The sequence below is a fragment of the Mytilus californianus genome, unplaced genomic scaffold, assembly GCF_021869535.1.
Source record: "Mytilus californianus isolate M0D057914Y unplaced genomic scaffold, xbMytCali1.0.p SCAF_2, whole genome shotgun sequence".
In the NCBI taxonomy this organism is placed as follows: Eukaryota; Metazoa; Mollusca; class Bivalvia; order Mytilida; family Mytilidae; genus Mytilus; species Mytilus californianus.
In genome coordinates this window covers 94468737-94483925 of record NW_026262668.1, presented here as the reverse complement: position 1 = coordinate 94483925, position 15189 = coordinate 94468737, and the positions used below count along the sequence as shown (strand labels likewise).

Below are 15189 nucleotides of genomic sequence, written 5' to 3'. Positions count from 1 at the left end.
TTTCACATACTAAGATATTAAATAGTTAGCAAAATAGACTATGACGAACGAATAAGACTATGTGTCGACAAGGGATCGTGGATCATAAGTTATTTGAAAATGAAATCGCCCCTGTTGTATTTTGTATTTAAATGTATAAAACATATTTTATCTATATCACTTATACACCAATGATTTTTTTTCAGAACCCTCCAGACGATTTTATTGAAAGCAATGTTTAAGTCATAACATCACGTCTCTAAAAACTGTGAACACTGTGTACATGTTATAATGTATACAAACCAATTTAAATATATACAAGACTGATGACAAACACTGGCGGAAGTTGGAATGAAGTGTATAATTGTCTCGGATAATATTACTCGATATAAAGGTATGCTTCACAAATCACCGCATGTGTGTATGAATTGTGAAACAAAACGCTACCAAATAAAGCAGATGAAAATTACACAAATATGAATTTTAGTGGCTGGTATCACAAATGATTACAAAAGTGTTGAAATGATAATGACAGCTCATTTAAAACTTAATAGTTGACTATTTGGTAAATCAGTGGCTAGACTTGCCAGAATATTGGACTACTCTACCTTGCATGATTCTTATAATAATCGCTGTAAGATGTTAACTCTTTTATTTATCCAGAAAAAGTACTAACTATATTTTCTCATCCCAAAACCTTTCCGATACAAACTTAAACTTTATCATGTTTTAAAAAATCAATGATTATTTGTGTGAGGGCTGGTAAAACAATTTTGTTTATAATGCTTTCGAAATCAAATACATTGAAAAAATGATGAGGCACAATAAGAGCAATTATGTGATCTCTCAATTTACAAATAAATGTACAAGTCTTTCAATCCGTTCAAATATTTTTTAGTTTGATCGATAAATGTATAGGATGATATGAACTGGACACTTATTTCGTAATATCAGTTTTGTTTGTCACTGTGACGTTATTAATATATTGGAAGTGACATATTTGACCAAAGATGGCCATTTTTCAAAAAATTAAATGTGAGCTACTGTTTTTTCAAAATATATGTAAGCCCTACTAACAGCTTGGTATGAGACATCTAGAAAATTATCTTTCTGAATTAGACCTTGGCTTATACATCAATATTAATGACAGGCGTAAAAATTTGCTCCAAAAGTCAATATACCACTGTCTAAGTTGAATATTTCTCATGTTGGGGAAAATCAGCGTACCTTTTTTTTTTCTGAAATCCGATTTCTTTCTGTTGCAAGAGTAAAATAATAAAATTTAAATGGCATTTCAGAAAAGCTATCTTTTTATTATGATAATTCAATTCATGGAAGTAAATTAAGAACTTACCGGAAATTTAAAGTTGAGTATGAATTTGAAAATGATCTCTTACTAAATTTAGATACAACAGTTATGCAATGTTTGCCAAAATAAGAATAAGGAATACTAGTTAAGCAATTTGTCGTTAAAGTAGACAGCTTTAGAAAAATAGAAGATGTCCTCAATGTTATAAGAAGTTAGGAGATGAATTCTATTTTGTAATTATGTGTCCAAACCTAAATTAGTTTAGATTCATACTATTTCTGATACTGTTCCTTGAGCCAACACAATGAGTTATGAAGTGATGACAATAAATTTCAATATCTCTTATGTGTGCGAAATCTTGCATCTTAAAGATTATTGTTATTGATATTATTGAAATGTATGATAGAAACAATCTTAATACTTGGACATGACTTGTGTATTTACATGTTTGATATTATATGTATATTAATAATGAATTTTCCGCCGTTTTAGCATATGACTTATATATTTTACTATTAGGCAGCAATCACTTCTTCATCCCTTGTCTAACTTTATATATAATGCTATTTTGGGAGGAGGCATATTTTCACACAAGAAAAACATTTGTCACATGTAATATTTATGTTTATATCATTATTTATTTTATTTTGCTTTGTGTTATATTGTAATGTTTCATATCTGTTTGTTGGTTTTTAATCCGAATGTTTGGATTTTCCAAATTAAAATTCTTGCTACCTTGTCTTATCTTGTGAATCGAACATTTAGATGTTATTTGATAGAAAAGTGGCCTATCATACCATCTTTTTCGAAGACTTTTAGTATTATTGATTAGGACTATTCTTGTCAAATATAATCGAAGTCAAAACTGATTAGTTGTCGTAAAATTCACTAGTTCATTCATCCCGGGTTCCAGCACTTTGTCTTGCGGTCACCGATTGGGTCATTTTTACATCCGACACCAGTTATATTGAGGGACCTACAATGTTCTAACGCTTAATGTTGATTATTCTTAAAGTTTCAAATATTGCATGCATATTCAGGATGATTACATGCATATTCAGGACGAGAGGTTTGAAACCATTGTGTTTCTACTGAGATATAATAAATTATTTGTTTTGTCTGGAAGTCTTCAAATTCTAACCTAGTATGACATGCATGCAATAAAGACTAATTGAATAAGAAACATATACAAGAGGGCTGCCCATCAGTCCATTTCAACAAATGCATAGTTTCATCTGACCTCATTATTTCAACAGTCCAAATATATCCTGCCTATAATTTCCATTACCAATTTTCTCATCTCATTTCTTTAGAATTATTCGTATCACCAAAATATGTTTGAACTTTTCTGAACACTGAATACTTATTGTGTATATACCCTTCATAGAAAAATTCTTTCTGCATTGAATTAAAGAAGATGTGGTGTATACATCAATGAAACATCAATCAAGCAAACAGCATAACATATATAGGGGTTACAGCGTTCTAAAGGTTAACGACAAGTGATACTAGTATGGATTGATAGGCACTTAAAACCATCTTAATTGGTTTGTCAAGTCACTTGTTGTTTTCTGCTTTGAAAGTAAAATCATCAAAACTAAAGTAGATGTCAATTAATATATACATTCTCCAACACACTAAGTTTCTAAAATGTCAAGCTGTAAATTGCCAAAAATAAAATAAAAAATAGAAAGTTGTGGATTTATAAATAAAACAGAGACTATACCAATGATCTACCATCAACTTCAAATTCCGTAAAGTATAAATTATATGCAATCAAAATCATAAAGAGAGGACCGAAGACTAACACTGACAAGATTTCAGATTTGGAACAGACACATCTTGCATGATTAAACTAGTTTGAACAATGTTGAAAACATTTATATAAACAAAATTTTACTTATTGAATGCAATGTTTTTTCTTCCACCGATTGACTCCATCATTTCAAATAATGAAAAAAAAATGTAAACAAACAAATTAAATACTCTCGCCCTAGTCACGGGTGAAATGCAAATGTTTATTGTTGCAAAGTTTACCATAAAGCATATTTTGTTAAAATATGTATGTATTGACATTTTTCCCCCTTTATGCACATTTGCAATTTGAACTCATTAAACGGACGATTTTAATTTATTGAAAAGTGCATGTTACATTTTGTACCATACAAAATATGTACATGTTTAAATAAATCATCATACAATCATATTTGGCCCCCCAAAAAACACATTAAAAAAGAAGAAGGCCAAATTTTAAAACAGAAAGGGAAGTTATAAGCCCTGATTTACGATGCATTGTGGGAAACACTTGCTAATTACAAAAAAAAATCATATGGTTAAACATTAATACAGGGGTTATCTAATACAATGATTAAAATAAGTAAAAGGGGCACTATCTGTCAAATTCATGTTCACCGATTTGACTCAAAATCTTATTTTTGATTTATAACATATTAAAACGTATATCAAAATTATAAAAAGTCTAAAATAAACAATTTACGATGCATGGGTTCGATAATATGTATCCGAATTTCTTTTGTATTTTAGTTAAGACGCCCTCTAATTAACCATCGAGATGACGCCCGAAGACTGCCGACGGTCATTTAACCCGATATAAACAAAAACGTAGATATAAATGGATAGCGAACCCGTGCAATTGGATTTTTCTAGGTCTGTTTGATTTCATATTATAGGTTAAAATTATATGTTAATCATCGTTTTAACCTGCATTCATGCGTTACTCATCTCTAGCTAAGGGGTCAAATTAAAGGTTACATGAATACGGGTTCAATGAGGTCAAATTATTCACTTGCAAGTGAATAATTCATCAGCGATGTTTCTTTGCTTATTTTGACAAAATAGAACCAAACATGCTGCTAAAGGCGAATTATTATTTCACTATTTCACTTTCATTAATGATTGAACAAAAAAAATCATATTTTAACTTTTTGTTATATCTCGTAGCTAATGCCCCTTTAAACAAAATTTAATCATTTATATACAAATCGAGCGACATAATTGTAGTCTTCACTGGTAAACAAGTGTCTATACTGTGTCAAGCTCTAAGGCTAGCAAATATAACAAACAGACCACCAGCCATTTGTAAGAACAAATCACTATATACGACGACAGGTACAAAAACATGCGGCAATCACTATATACGACGACAGGTACATTAACATGCGGCAATCACTAAATACGACGACAGGTACATTAACATGCGGCAATCACTCAATACGACGACAGGTACATCAACATGCGGCAATCACTAAATACGACGACAGGTACATTAACATGCGGCAATCATTAAATACGACGACAGGTACATTAACATGCGGCAATCACTAAATACGATTGAGAAATGTTCAAAAAGAGCATACAATTATAATGAGCACAGGAAAGAAAGACACTTAACTCCATGATAACGGTATAAAAAAACATCAAAATACGGAACCAATAAAACAAAACGGTGACCTATAGTTGCTAGCTTCTAGGTCATTTGGTCTTTCTTGGAGTGATGCCCTATTGGCAATTATTCCACACCTTCTTATTATTATGAGAATGAAAATAACCGAAATAAAGAAATCAATGGTCACAGTTGCTTAAAGATACTTTAAGCTTTGCTATATAATTGTTCATGTACTCTTATCAGTGGATGTAATTAAAAGAAGAATTCCTTTACTAACGTTATAAAGATACAGGACAGGAAGACACAATCTTTTGTAATACTAAGAACAGACCTCTATGATAACGAATGTCTTACGTTTAAATCAAAATTTTGAGATTGGGACAAATCTTATGTGTAAGAAAACTATGATTCTACCAAAACATATCTGAAACTGACAGTAATCGGTTTTGTTTGACTTTCTTCAGACCTCCGAAATTTCTATTGGAACCAAGTTGACCATTCTATTCCACTTACAGACCTGTAATGCTTTGGAGTTGAAAACATAAAATTACCACCATGACATTTTTGTGTTATCAAACGGTCCTCAAAATGACGATCCTCCCACTGCCCTACCCTGTGACGTTTTTACATGTATCAATTAATTCCAAACCATTCCATTTATGACGAATTCACTAACAGAGGTGATGCAAACAGTAACTATAAATCTAAAGGCAGAAAAGATAACTCATTTTTTAAAGACAAACAATACTCCACATAACACTACATAGAAAACTGAAGATCAAACAACACGAACGAAACTAAAAAAACAAGGACTGAACTCAAAAATGAATCCAGTTCTGGCTCTACTAGAAGCACATGTCGCGTTCCTCTTAATAAATAAAAAATCCGATAAGTCGCATTCGTTGATTTCATAATCGACGAAAGGTGAATGGCCGGTAGATACAGGTAGGTATTATTCTATTACTGTAAACCAAACTACGATTGCGTCTGTAAAACCTTCGGAGAGTGACTTCAATTTTACAATAAAGATCTCTTTGTTCAATAGCTTCCATCCTGTAAGCAGCAACACATTATCAACGAAATCCTGATGGGAAACGCCGCTAGAATATCGATATATCGTAACAACTGACATGGTAAATTTCACTCTTCACGTTTTGATTGAATATTGCTTAATAAAAGTTGAATGTTCACAAGCGAAAAAAGAAGATGTTTCGCTCGTCGTAAAGTTTAGTTCTATCCTAATGTCAATGTTATAGATGCAATAAACATGCACATAGTCATCAAACATTCTAGAGTGAGAGGACATTCAACAGCTTTACAGCGGAACGTGAAGTCAATTAATATTAATATTGCTATCTTTTTTTAATTCTTATTTAGAAGTACCTGCATTAAGTTTGCTCCATGTCTTCTCTATGTGTATATTTAACACTGAGGACATCAGAGTTGTCTTTCATTTACTAGAAAATCTAAATAACTTACGTGTTACATTATACATTTTAAAGAGTTACTAGAAGCTAACTTGTTCAGGCTGTTACAGTACAGCTACTTAAATACATTTCAGCAATGTTACTATCAGTAAAAGTTTTCGATTACTGGATGAACTGTCAATCAACATACCCCAAAAACACCCGTGGCATGAAATGAAAATACCACTCTGGTTTTGTATGAGCGAGAAAAACTAAAATGGTTAAAATGGAAATCGAACACATCTGTTTGAAAATGTGGACAATCCCGAATATTGAAAAAAACAATTATTGTTCAGCTTGAAAGATAAGTTGATTGACTATTGTTTGTTTAGCACAGGACGAATAACTTTCCAACATTTAAGGGACAAATCAATTGACACCTAGTCATTAAAGAGGTCACTTTACAAAACATTGATATAATACTTAAAATTCTAGTTTTAAAAAAGTATAATGTTTCCGGAAAAGTCGTTCATTTAGTGATAATATAAATGAATCTAAACATTATGTTTTCTCGTCTTGCGTATGATTAAATTTTTGTTTTATCATTTATTACAAATTTTACGTTGCTATAGTTTCAGTAATCGATTAAGACATATAAACATGCAACCCTATATACATGTGACTGTACTGTTAATTTATTTTGGATGTTCAAGTGTAGCAGTGATGTAACCATGATCACATTTTGTAGAGCTTAAGTTTCTGTTTATTCATGGTAACGAACATTTTGAATTTATAATTTTTTTCAGTTTCAAACAGATTAAGTTCACTGAAATTTTAAATGCCTCGCTTGACATTATCGCAGTGCTTTAATGTTCCTCATAGAAAAAAAAGAAAAAAGTATCGGAAGAAACGTTGCACTGTGTTTCGCGTTCAAGTGGGTTGCTGTATAGGCAATAATTATAATTAACACTTTGTCGTCTTAGGAAAGTTGTGATAGAAATAAGTGTGAATATAACGGCCATATTGTATCTGCGCAGAGCATACTTTGTATATCAGGAAAATAGCTACTGGATACAAAATTTAAAAAGTGGATTCCAGATACATTCACAAATATTAGGAAATTTATTACATGATTCATAGGTTTTTATATTTTGTTAATATCTGAATACACTGTATTTAAAAGGTAACTTTTAGTCAAAATACTATTTGGTAACTATTCTATATTTTCAGTTAACGTGTAGTGCGAAAAATTTCTCTGTATTCTTAATTCTTAAACATAATAATTATGTTCATATAGAATCTTTAATATATTGCAAGATTATGTCTGAAGAGAAAGTGTTCGAAGAGGAGAATGGTCAAGTCAATTGTGGTGGATCAGTCGTCAGTGATCATTCAGAAACAGAAATTCTAGATGTTGTACATCCACCATTATTTGGAAGAGGTAATGTATAAACAAATACAATGTATACATTTTTGAACACTTTATATTCAGATAGATAGTTTTTGGATGTATTTCAGGAATATGCGCACTTAAAATTCACAAAAAATGTAAAATTCATCTTGTTTTCTAATATCAGTGAAAAGTACTCAACGGGTAGTCATGATTCAGCTAAATAAACTTTGTAAATGATTTTATTTCATAGACGTCTTTCTTATTCAGTTTTAAATTCTTGTAGTGGTTGCAATAATGTTTAAATCAAATACTTTCATTTGAAACACATCGATTAAAATTTGTTCACATAATTGCATGATCTATTTTTATGTATTGTAGGCATTTGTAGAGATGAACCCTTGTCAAAAACAGGCAAAAAGTTACAACTTTTCAAAATGTTATGTCTCACTGTTATACCTATCATAGGGTTATGGGGTTATACTGTATATACGTTAGCAGATATACTGAACAGTAGAGCGGAAAATGACAAGGTATTTTTTATTCGTTAAGTCAAACTATTCAGTGGGTGAGCCGAGAAAAATAGAATTCAAAGGCTACTCTTCAAGCAAGGATGGTGACAAAATCAATAGTTTGTTTAGGCCGGTAATCACACTGATCAAAAGTTATCCCAATTTCACAATAATACATTCTTTAAATTATCTCATACATTTGGTTATTTGAAATATACCTGCAAACGCATATGTTTTGTTTTCATTATTTATCGAACATGTTCCATGAGAAGATGTCAATATTATCATATTTTCTTTTTGCAAATGTAACGAATTAAAAGTTATAAATGTTCAAGTTAAAAAAAATAGAGAAATCTTATATTTACAAAAATTCTTTCGTGTTCTAATGGTTTGATTCATTTAGATAGAAATGCTAGCATATATAATAACTCTGTTTTTACATTGGACTATTTGTTTTCATAGTTTCTTTTTACAGAATGATTAAATCTTTCTTCCGAATTCAGTATCAATAGGCTTCTTGCCGATAACGTACCAAATGATGAATTATACCTTAGCTTAATTTTTCAGTTTTTGCAGTGTCGATGTTTTTGTCACCAGATTTCCCAATGTATTACAAAGTGAGTCAGGGAAATTTCGCTTAATATCTACAATTTGTCAATGAAGTTATTGTACCTTCTATACAAAAACTTATGTAAGAACGTGTTCCCCACCTACGACATACATAAATAAGATTTACTTCGGTATCAGCATAAAAATACGGATTTTGTGTTATTAAAATTTGCTGTTACAAAATTTTGGAAATGATTTTAAATTAAGGAATATATCTCCCACATGCAAAGCTCTGATTCCTTGCCCGGCTTTGGCTATACCTTGTTATCCTTTTTTGGCTTATAGCTCTTTATCTTTTTAATAAGCTTTGGATTTTCAAATATTTCGGCCTCGAGCATCACTAAAGAGACATTTATTGTCGAAATGCGCATCTGGTGCACAAAATTGGTACCGTTAATGTTATTACACTTTCCAGTTTAGATATTTCTATAATGAAACCCCTATAGCGTTTCTTCAAACTTTACATTACGATTTTCAAATTTTCCGAAATATAATTTTCAGCAATAATAACATTAGTCTTACTTTTCGTAGCAACGATCTTCAGTCTACTATAGTATTGACGTGGGACAATTGGTACATCGACTTCAAGTAGAACGTGACATGAGTGTATTATACCTTAGTGAACTTGGACCAGAAACTAGAACTTTTCTTTTGGCAGAATACATTAATACTGACAGAACTATTGATCGATTGTCATACTGGCCTGGTGATCTGGATAAAGCTAATGGTGCCATGTTTTTATCAAAGGCAAATTTTAGAGATTACCTGGCTGCACATCGACAAATTCTAAGTCGCGACCAATTTTCGATTCAAGACGAAATAGATTTCTATTCGCGCATTATCGACACAACGATTTATTGGTTGTACAATACGATCACAGAATCAAAATTTTCTCTAGTATGGAAAATACTTGTTGCTTATCAGAAGCTGGCAAGTGCGAAAGAAAACGTAGGTGTAGAGCGAGCGTTAGGTACCATGTTTTATTCAAGAGGAGGTTTCGAGTCTCATTCGTACTTTGAAACGTACAATAAAAGACTTCACAGTTTTCGTGCACATATGAAAACAGCAGGAATGTATTCTGAATTTGTAAAGCAAATATACAACGTCGGACTGCGAGAACAAAACAACGGTACCAACATCACCTCAATCATCGAAAGTTTCAGAACCGAAATTCAAAACGTGGAAAACACTTCAACAATTGATATTGCCAAGTCAAGATACTGGTTTGATAATATGACTATTTATATGGATACTCTTCTTGACATCCAAACACAGATGGCTCAGAAAGTCATTAAAATCTTAGATGTAGCCATTGAAGATTTGACGATTGACCTAGCTGTTTACGCCATTTTACTTGTTGTAGTTATCCTGATGTGTCCCTTGGTAATTTTGGCAACTGAAAGTCTGACTAGTAGTATTCAGATTTATGCTTTGACGCTTGTTGATAAGACTAATGAGTTAGCTAGTGAAAAAGCTCGGAAGGATGGATTGTTATACCAAATGGTACCAAGGCAAATTGCTAATCGCTTGAAAAAGCAAAAGAAAGTGGAGGCCGAATACTTTAAGTCGGTGACAGTGTGTTTTGCAGATGTGTATGGTTTTGGTCATATTACGGTCGAACTCACGCCCAAAGAGTTAATAACCTTACTTGGATCGTTACATAACACTGTTGACAACATTTTGGAAGAATTCGACGCATTCAAAGTAGAAACGATAAATGACAGCTTTATGGTTGCATCAGGTAGGACTTCTATTATAACTATTACATCCGAAAAACAGTTACAGGCATTTACAACTTTTTATCCAAACTCAATGGAACATGCGTTAATTAAGGTTATGATAAATCATTAAGAGCATAACAAATTGCATTCAAAGTCTAGATGGCTTGATGGTTAAAATAAATCCACAATTCACTGTTGTAATAAATAATCTATGGGTAATAGACAAAGAGCAAAAAGGTAGGGTCAATATCCCATTTATTTAACAAGCAAGGTTTTTTAAATCTGAATCTTTACTACAAATTTTGTAGTCGTTTTATATATTAAGCCATTATACTGCAGAAGTTATTCAAGTTTTGTTATTGATAGTATCTCAAAATTCTACCAGTTAGCTGGTCCTACCAATATAAGGAATTCATACTGTTGATATACCTTTCAGTATAAATATTTGACATGCAAAAATATACTTCGCATTGCAAAATTGAGAAAGCTGATTTTTACCTTTTCAAAAATTCCTACGGCATTACTTATATTTTGTTACGACATATTTCATTCGGAAGTCAAATGGATTGCACACAAGTGAATCAAATGTAGTACTTTCCAGATTGAAATATTACAGTTCAGTATTTTGAAATATTCAATCAATTCAGTCTGACTTGGGTCAAATAATAAAGATGAACAAATAAATGCTGGCTGTAAAATTGGTATTGATGATTACAATTATGTGTATTGACTGCGAATATCTTATAACAAGAAATCACTTGAACTTTAATAAATTTTGCATTCGAGGAGTTCAGATTCCCAGATAACAATTACTCAAAATTCAATATAAGGATATCAAAGAGCCAGCTTACATTTCAATTGGTTTTTTTTAGAATATTTCCCTTTAGCTTTTATATGAATGGCAGTCGAAAAATAAATGGTGTAAATCCTTATTTTCATAAAGATATGTCTATATTAGCAGATTTTCTTCATTCTCATAAAATGACATATTAGTACTAGAGTGCGATTCTTATTTTGTCAAGCGACAAATATTTTATAAAAATATTTTTTTCATTTAAGCGTTGCTGATTAAGTTTAATTAGAAAAAGCGCTAAAAAAGTGATAATAAATTGCTCGTTTCGGTGAGAGTATCTTCTCGATCCAGTATGAATTTCATTATCTCTTTTGTGTATCATTTATCGAGATCACCCCCAGTTTTTGGTGGGGTTCGTGTTGCTTAGTCTTTAGTTTTCTATGTTGTGTCATCTGTACTATTATTTGTCTGTTTGTCTTTTTATTTTTGGCCATGACGTTGTCAGTTTGTTTTCGATCTATGAGTTTGACTGTCCCTCTGGTATCTTTCGTCCCTCTTTTATCGAACTAATATCAGGCCAGCATGATGTTTTTTCACCTCCGAAGTTAGATTGACGTTAGAAGGCAATGATATATAATTTTTTAAGAACTGAATAGATTGATATATAATTGATACAGTTAAAAGGTCAGGTGTCATTTTAACTGTTCTTTTCGATTGTTGTTGTTGTTTTTTGGGGTTATTTTTGCGGAACATGGTTATTCTTAGTTTCAAAACCTTAAACATCTAGCGTATCTACATTAACTTACTACTTAAACATTGATATCATGCACAATAAAACAATCTTAACCTATAGCTGTACAATGTAACCTATGGGAATGCAACACGAGTATAAATCTCAATAACCGAAAATTATACCATAGCTATCTATGGTATAATTTTCACAATTATACCATGGTATTGTTGTATTTGGTATTTGAAAAGAAAAAATGAAAGATAGCAAGGCCTATCCGAGGCCGCTTGAATTTTTTGAAATAGGAACAACAGAGTCAGAGTGGGGCCACTAAGCTAAACTGCCCGCTTTGCACCAGCCGATATAAATGAATGCCTAGGGTGGGAATCGAACCCACATACACCAACTCCGTTGTCCTATATTTTAAAATGAACGAAAATTCGATTCAAGAACAAAGTTTTAAAAAAAAGTATATATAAATATATTATAATATTATACTTGAAAATATAATTCGATTTTCGGTTATTGAGATGTATACTTGGATTGTAGTCCCTTAGGCTCAACTGTATAGCTACATGTAAAGGTTGAAATTTGCCGTGGCGGCTTTTTAAGGGGGAGGGAGGGGGAAGGCATGCCCCTTTCAAGAAGCTTCATATATTTATTCACAATATATATGTGGTTTTTGGCTCTGATTCTGACCAATGCTAATATACTAAATATATATTTTCAAGTGACTATTATTGTTGTTACCAATTATGTAAATCAATTGTATCAGATTTTATGCCCTTTATGGGCCCTGTAATTTGGGAAATAAAAATATTCTATTCTATTCTATGGTAAATGAAAAGATATTTCGTATTATTACTCCAAACGTTGGATGGCTAGACTCCCCCTCCTTTTCAAAATCCTGGATCCGTATCCGATTTTATATACATCTTAATTTTACGATTTGCTTAAGTAATAACTATAATGTTGGGCCGTTAAGAATAGAAAGCGTCTGGTTACTCTAAATATAAAGGTGAACTTTTTGTTTAAATTATCTATAGTCAACATGTGATTTTTAATGATCTTTAATCGTGATAATTTTGAAATCCCTTTGAATTAAATTAAATTAAATGTACAACTTGGGCTTCTGGTACAAATTAAAACATGGAATGATTCATCCAGACTCTCAGAAAGATTCTTGTGAATTAAATTTCCACAGAATTATAAATTAATAACAAAAACTTAAAAACGTTTCAAATATTTTGATAAAATAAAAAAAAAAATAACCCTTTGCAGTTCAACTTTAAATCTGGGTTCCAGAAATCTTGCGTCCATATGCAGAACATATAATTCCTTCAACAGTTTTTTAGTCTGTAACGTTACCCGTCACCAATGTAGATGTGCATCCATCGCTGTCGAAAAATCTTGTCCAACTGATTTCCCCGCTGTTTCAGAAGCCCGTGCGTATTTTAGAAAGTAGGCGGAGCTTAATGTGTAAGGTCCTAAAAGGGTAATTTGACCGATTCTTATCAAATTATTTTTGAAGTTAATAAACAAAAATATATGAAATACACATATTTAAAGAACAACATATGCAATAGGTTAAAACAGATATTTCATATATTTTGGTTAGTTTTGTTGTGTTTCGTAAATTATACCATAGTTTTTTGTTGAAACCACTCGGCAACCTCACTCGACTTCGTCTCGTGAGGTTATTGCCGGGGTTTTCAACAAAAGCTATGGTATAATTTACGAAACACCACAAAACTATTCAAAAGATATGAAATATCTATAACATATAACTTTTTTTTTTTCAAACAAACTTTTTTTTTAATTTTCAGGATTGCCTCATAGAAGTTCAGATCGTCATGCAACAGAAATAGCCAATTTTTCCTTGAAAATGCTTAATACAGTGACGGAGATGAAATTTTGTAATGGACATAGAACTATTAAATTGAGGATCGGAATACACACAGGTAAGCTTTGTCCAGACAAACATTAAAATAATCACACTCTGAAAAGATCAAAATTGTAAAAATTTAATTCAAGATACCATTTGCTGTCATTTAAAGTTTCGAAAATATACATTGTTTACTCTCTGAAACCAATGTTGCGTCATACATTAAAGATAGGCTTACATCCTTTGTGTTGACTTCCATCTAACATTTTATTTTGCGATGTAGTACATGTAATGTAAAATGTTCCAACTTCAAATCCCCGACTAACTCATATCCCTGTTTCTTTGTAAGTTTATATCATCCAATTTGGTAATACAATAGAGTTTTAATTGATTACCTGTCCCTTGCAACATTTGTTTTTAATTTGTAGCTTCGATGAGGGAAAAATTGCATTTTGTTATTTAGAAAAAAATCTATTCGCGATGTATCATGTTATATCGAACAGTGATAACAGTAACACCATTGACCATTTATAACCGAGCACTTATCCTTTGGGATTTATCTCCCCGTTCGCTGTTTTCTTGTTATCGCTATTCTTCTGAAATTGCAACAAATATCTTGGTTTTTTTTTCTAAATAGTTCGTTACAGGATGTTCCAACCAATGATGAATTGAATGAAATGAGGATGAAGTATATCTTTACATTTCATTTTACATTTTCTTTTATCTTATTTTAGACATTAAAAAAAGAAAATGAAATTTATATTCGACACTGTATGAGTTTTACATATTTGTATTTTTTGTCATTAACTTGTTACTTTTCATATCGATCACTGTTGATTTCCAATGAATGATAATTTACTCTAAAGAACTATGATGTCGTTCCGCCGAATGTTGCGTTCTATATATTTCGAGAATTAAAATTGCAATTATGGTATAATCTCTCGTGGGGAAAAGTCAATTTGAGTGAAGTCTGAGTAGATTTATTTCAGCAAGCTATCGCTTATTACCGATACTGAGATTACTGTGACCTTGGGACGTCAGGGTTGAGTCTATATAGAAAACATGCTTAATTATGCAAAACGGTTAGCATGCGCTATGTTTGCATACGACAAATTGCATGAATATTTTAAATGTGTTCATATATTTGGGTCACTTGGGTCAAAAGTCTATGCGCACTGAATGAAATAACACAGTTTTGTGACAACTGTTTGAAAATGAATCCATGTATCCCAGAAGTGAACATAAAAGAGGATAAAGCTTTTGGTTGTGCTACAAGGGGATAGTCCGAACATAAAAGGTACGTGTTGTTAGAGTGACGAACGGTGAAAGATTCTTCTGCTTGGCAATTGATCGATTATGCTTTTGAGAATACAACTCTTTATTGCATATATTCTCTGGCGTCCCACCGACTCCAACAAGTCACCAAAAGGTTTCAGAAGTCCGACTTGA

General features: G+C 31.8%; 1 protein-coding gene across 1 annotated transcript in view; it reads left to right on the top strand.

Annotated features, from left to right (window-relative positions):
* The window catches only part of LOC127730447 (calcitonin gene-related peptide type 1 receptor-like), a 73594-nt gene extending 71567 nt beyond the window's left edge, over positions 1-2027 (top strand). Inside the window, exon 13 of the mRNA XM_052238875.1 lies at positions 186-2027. Within this exon, the coding sequence (XP_052094835.1) occupies positions 186-221 (36 nt within the window). The 3' untranslated portion in view covers positions 222-2027. The remainder of the gene's footprint in view (positions 1-185) is intronic.
* Positions 2028-15189: the final 13162 nt, after the last annotated feature.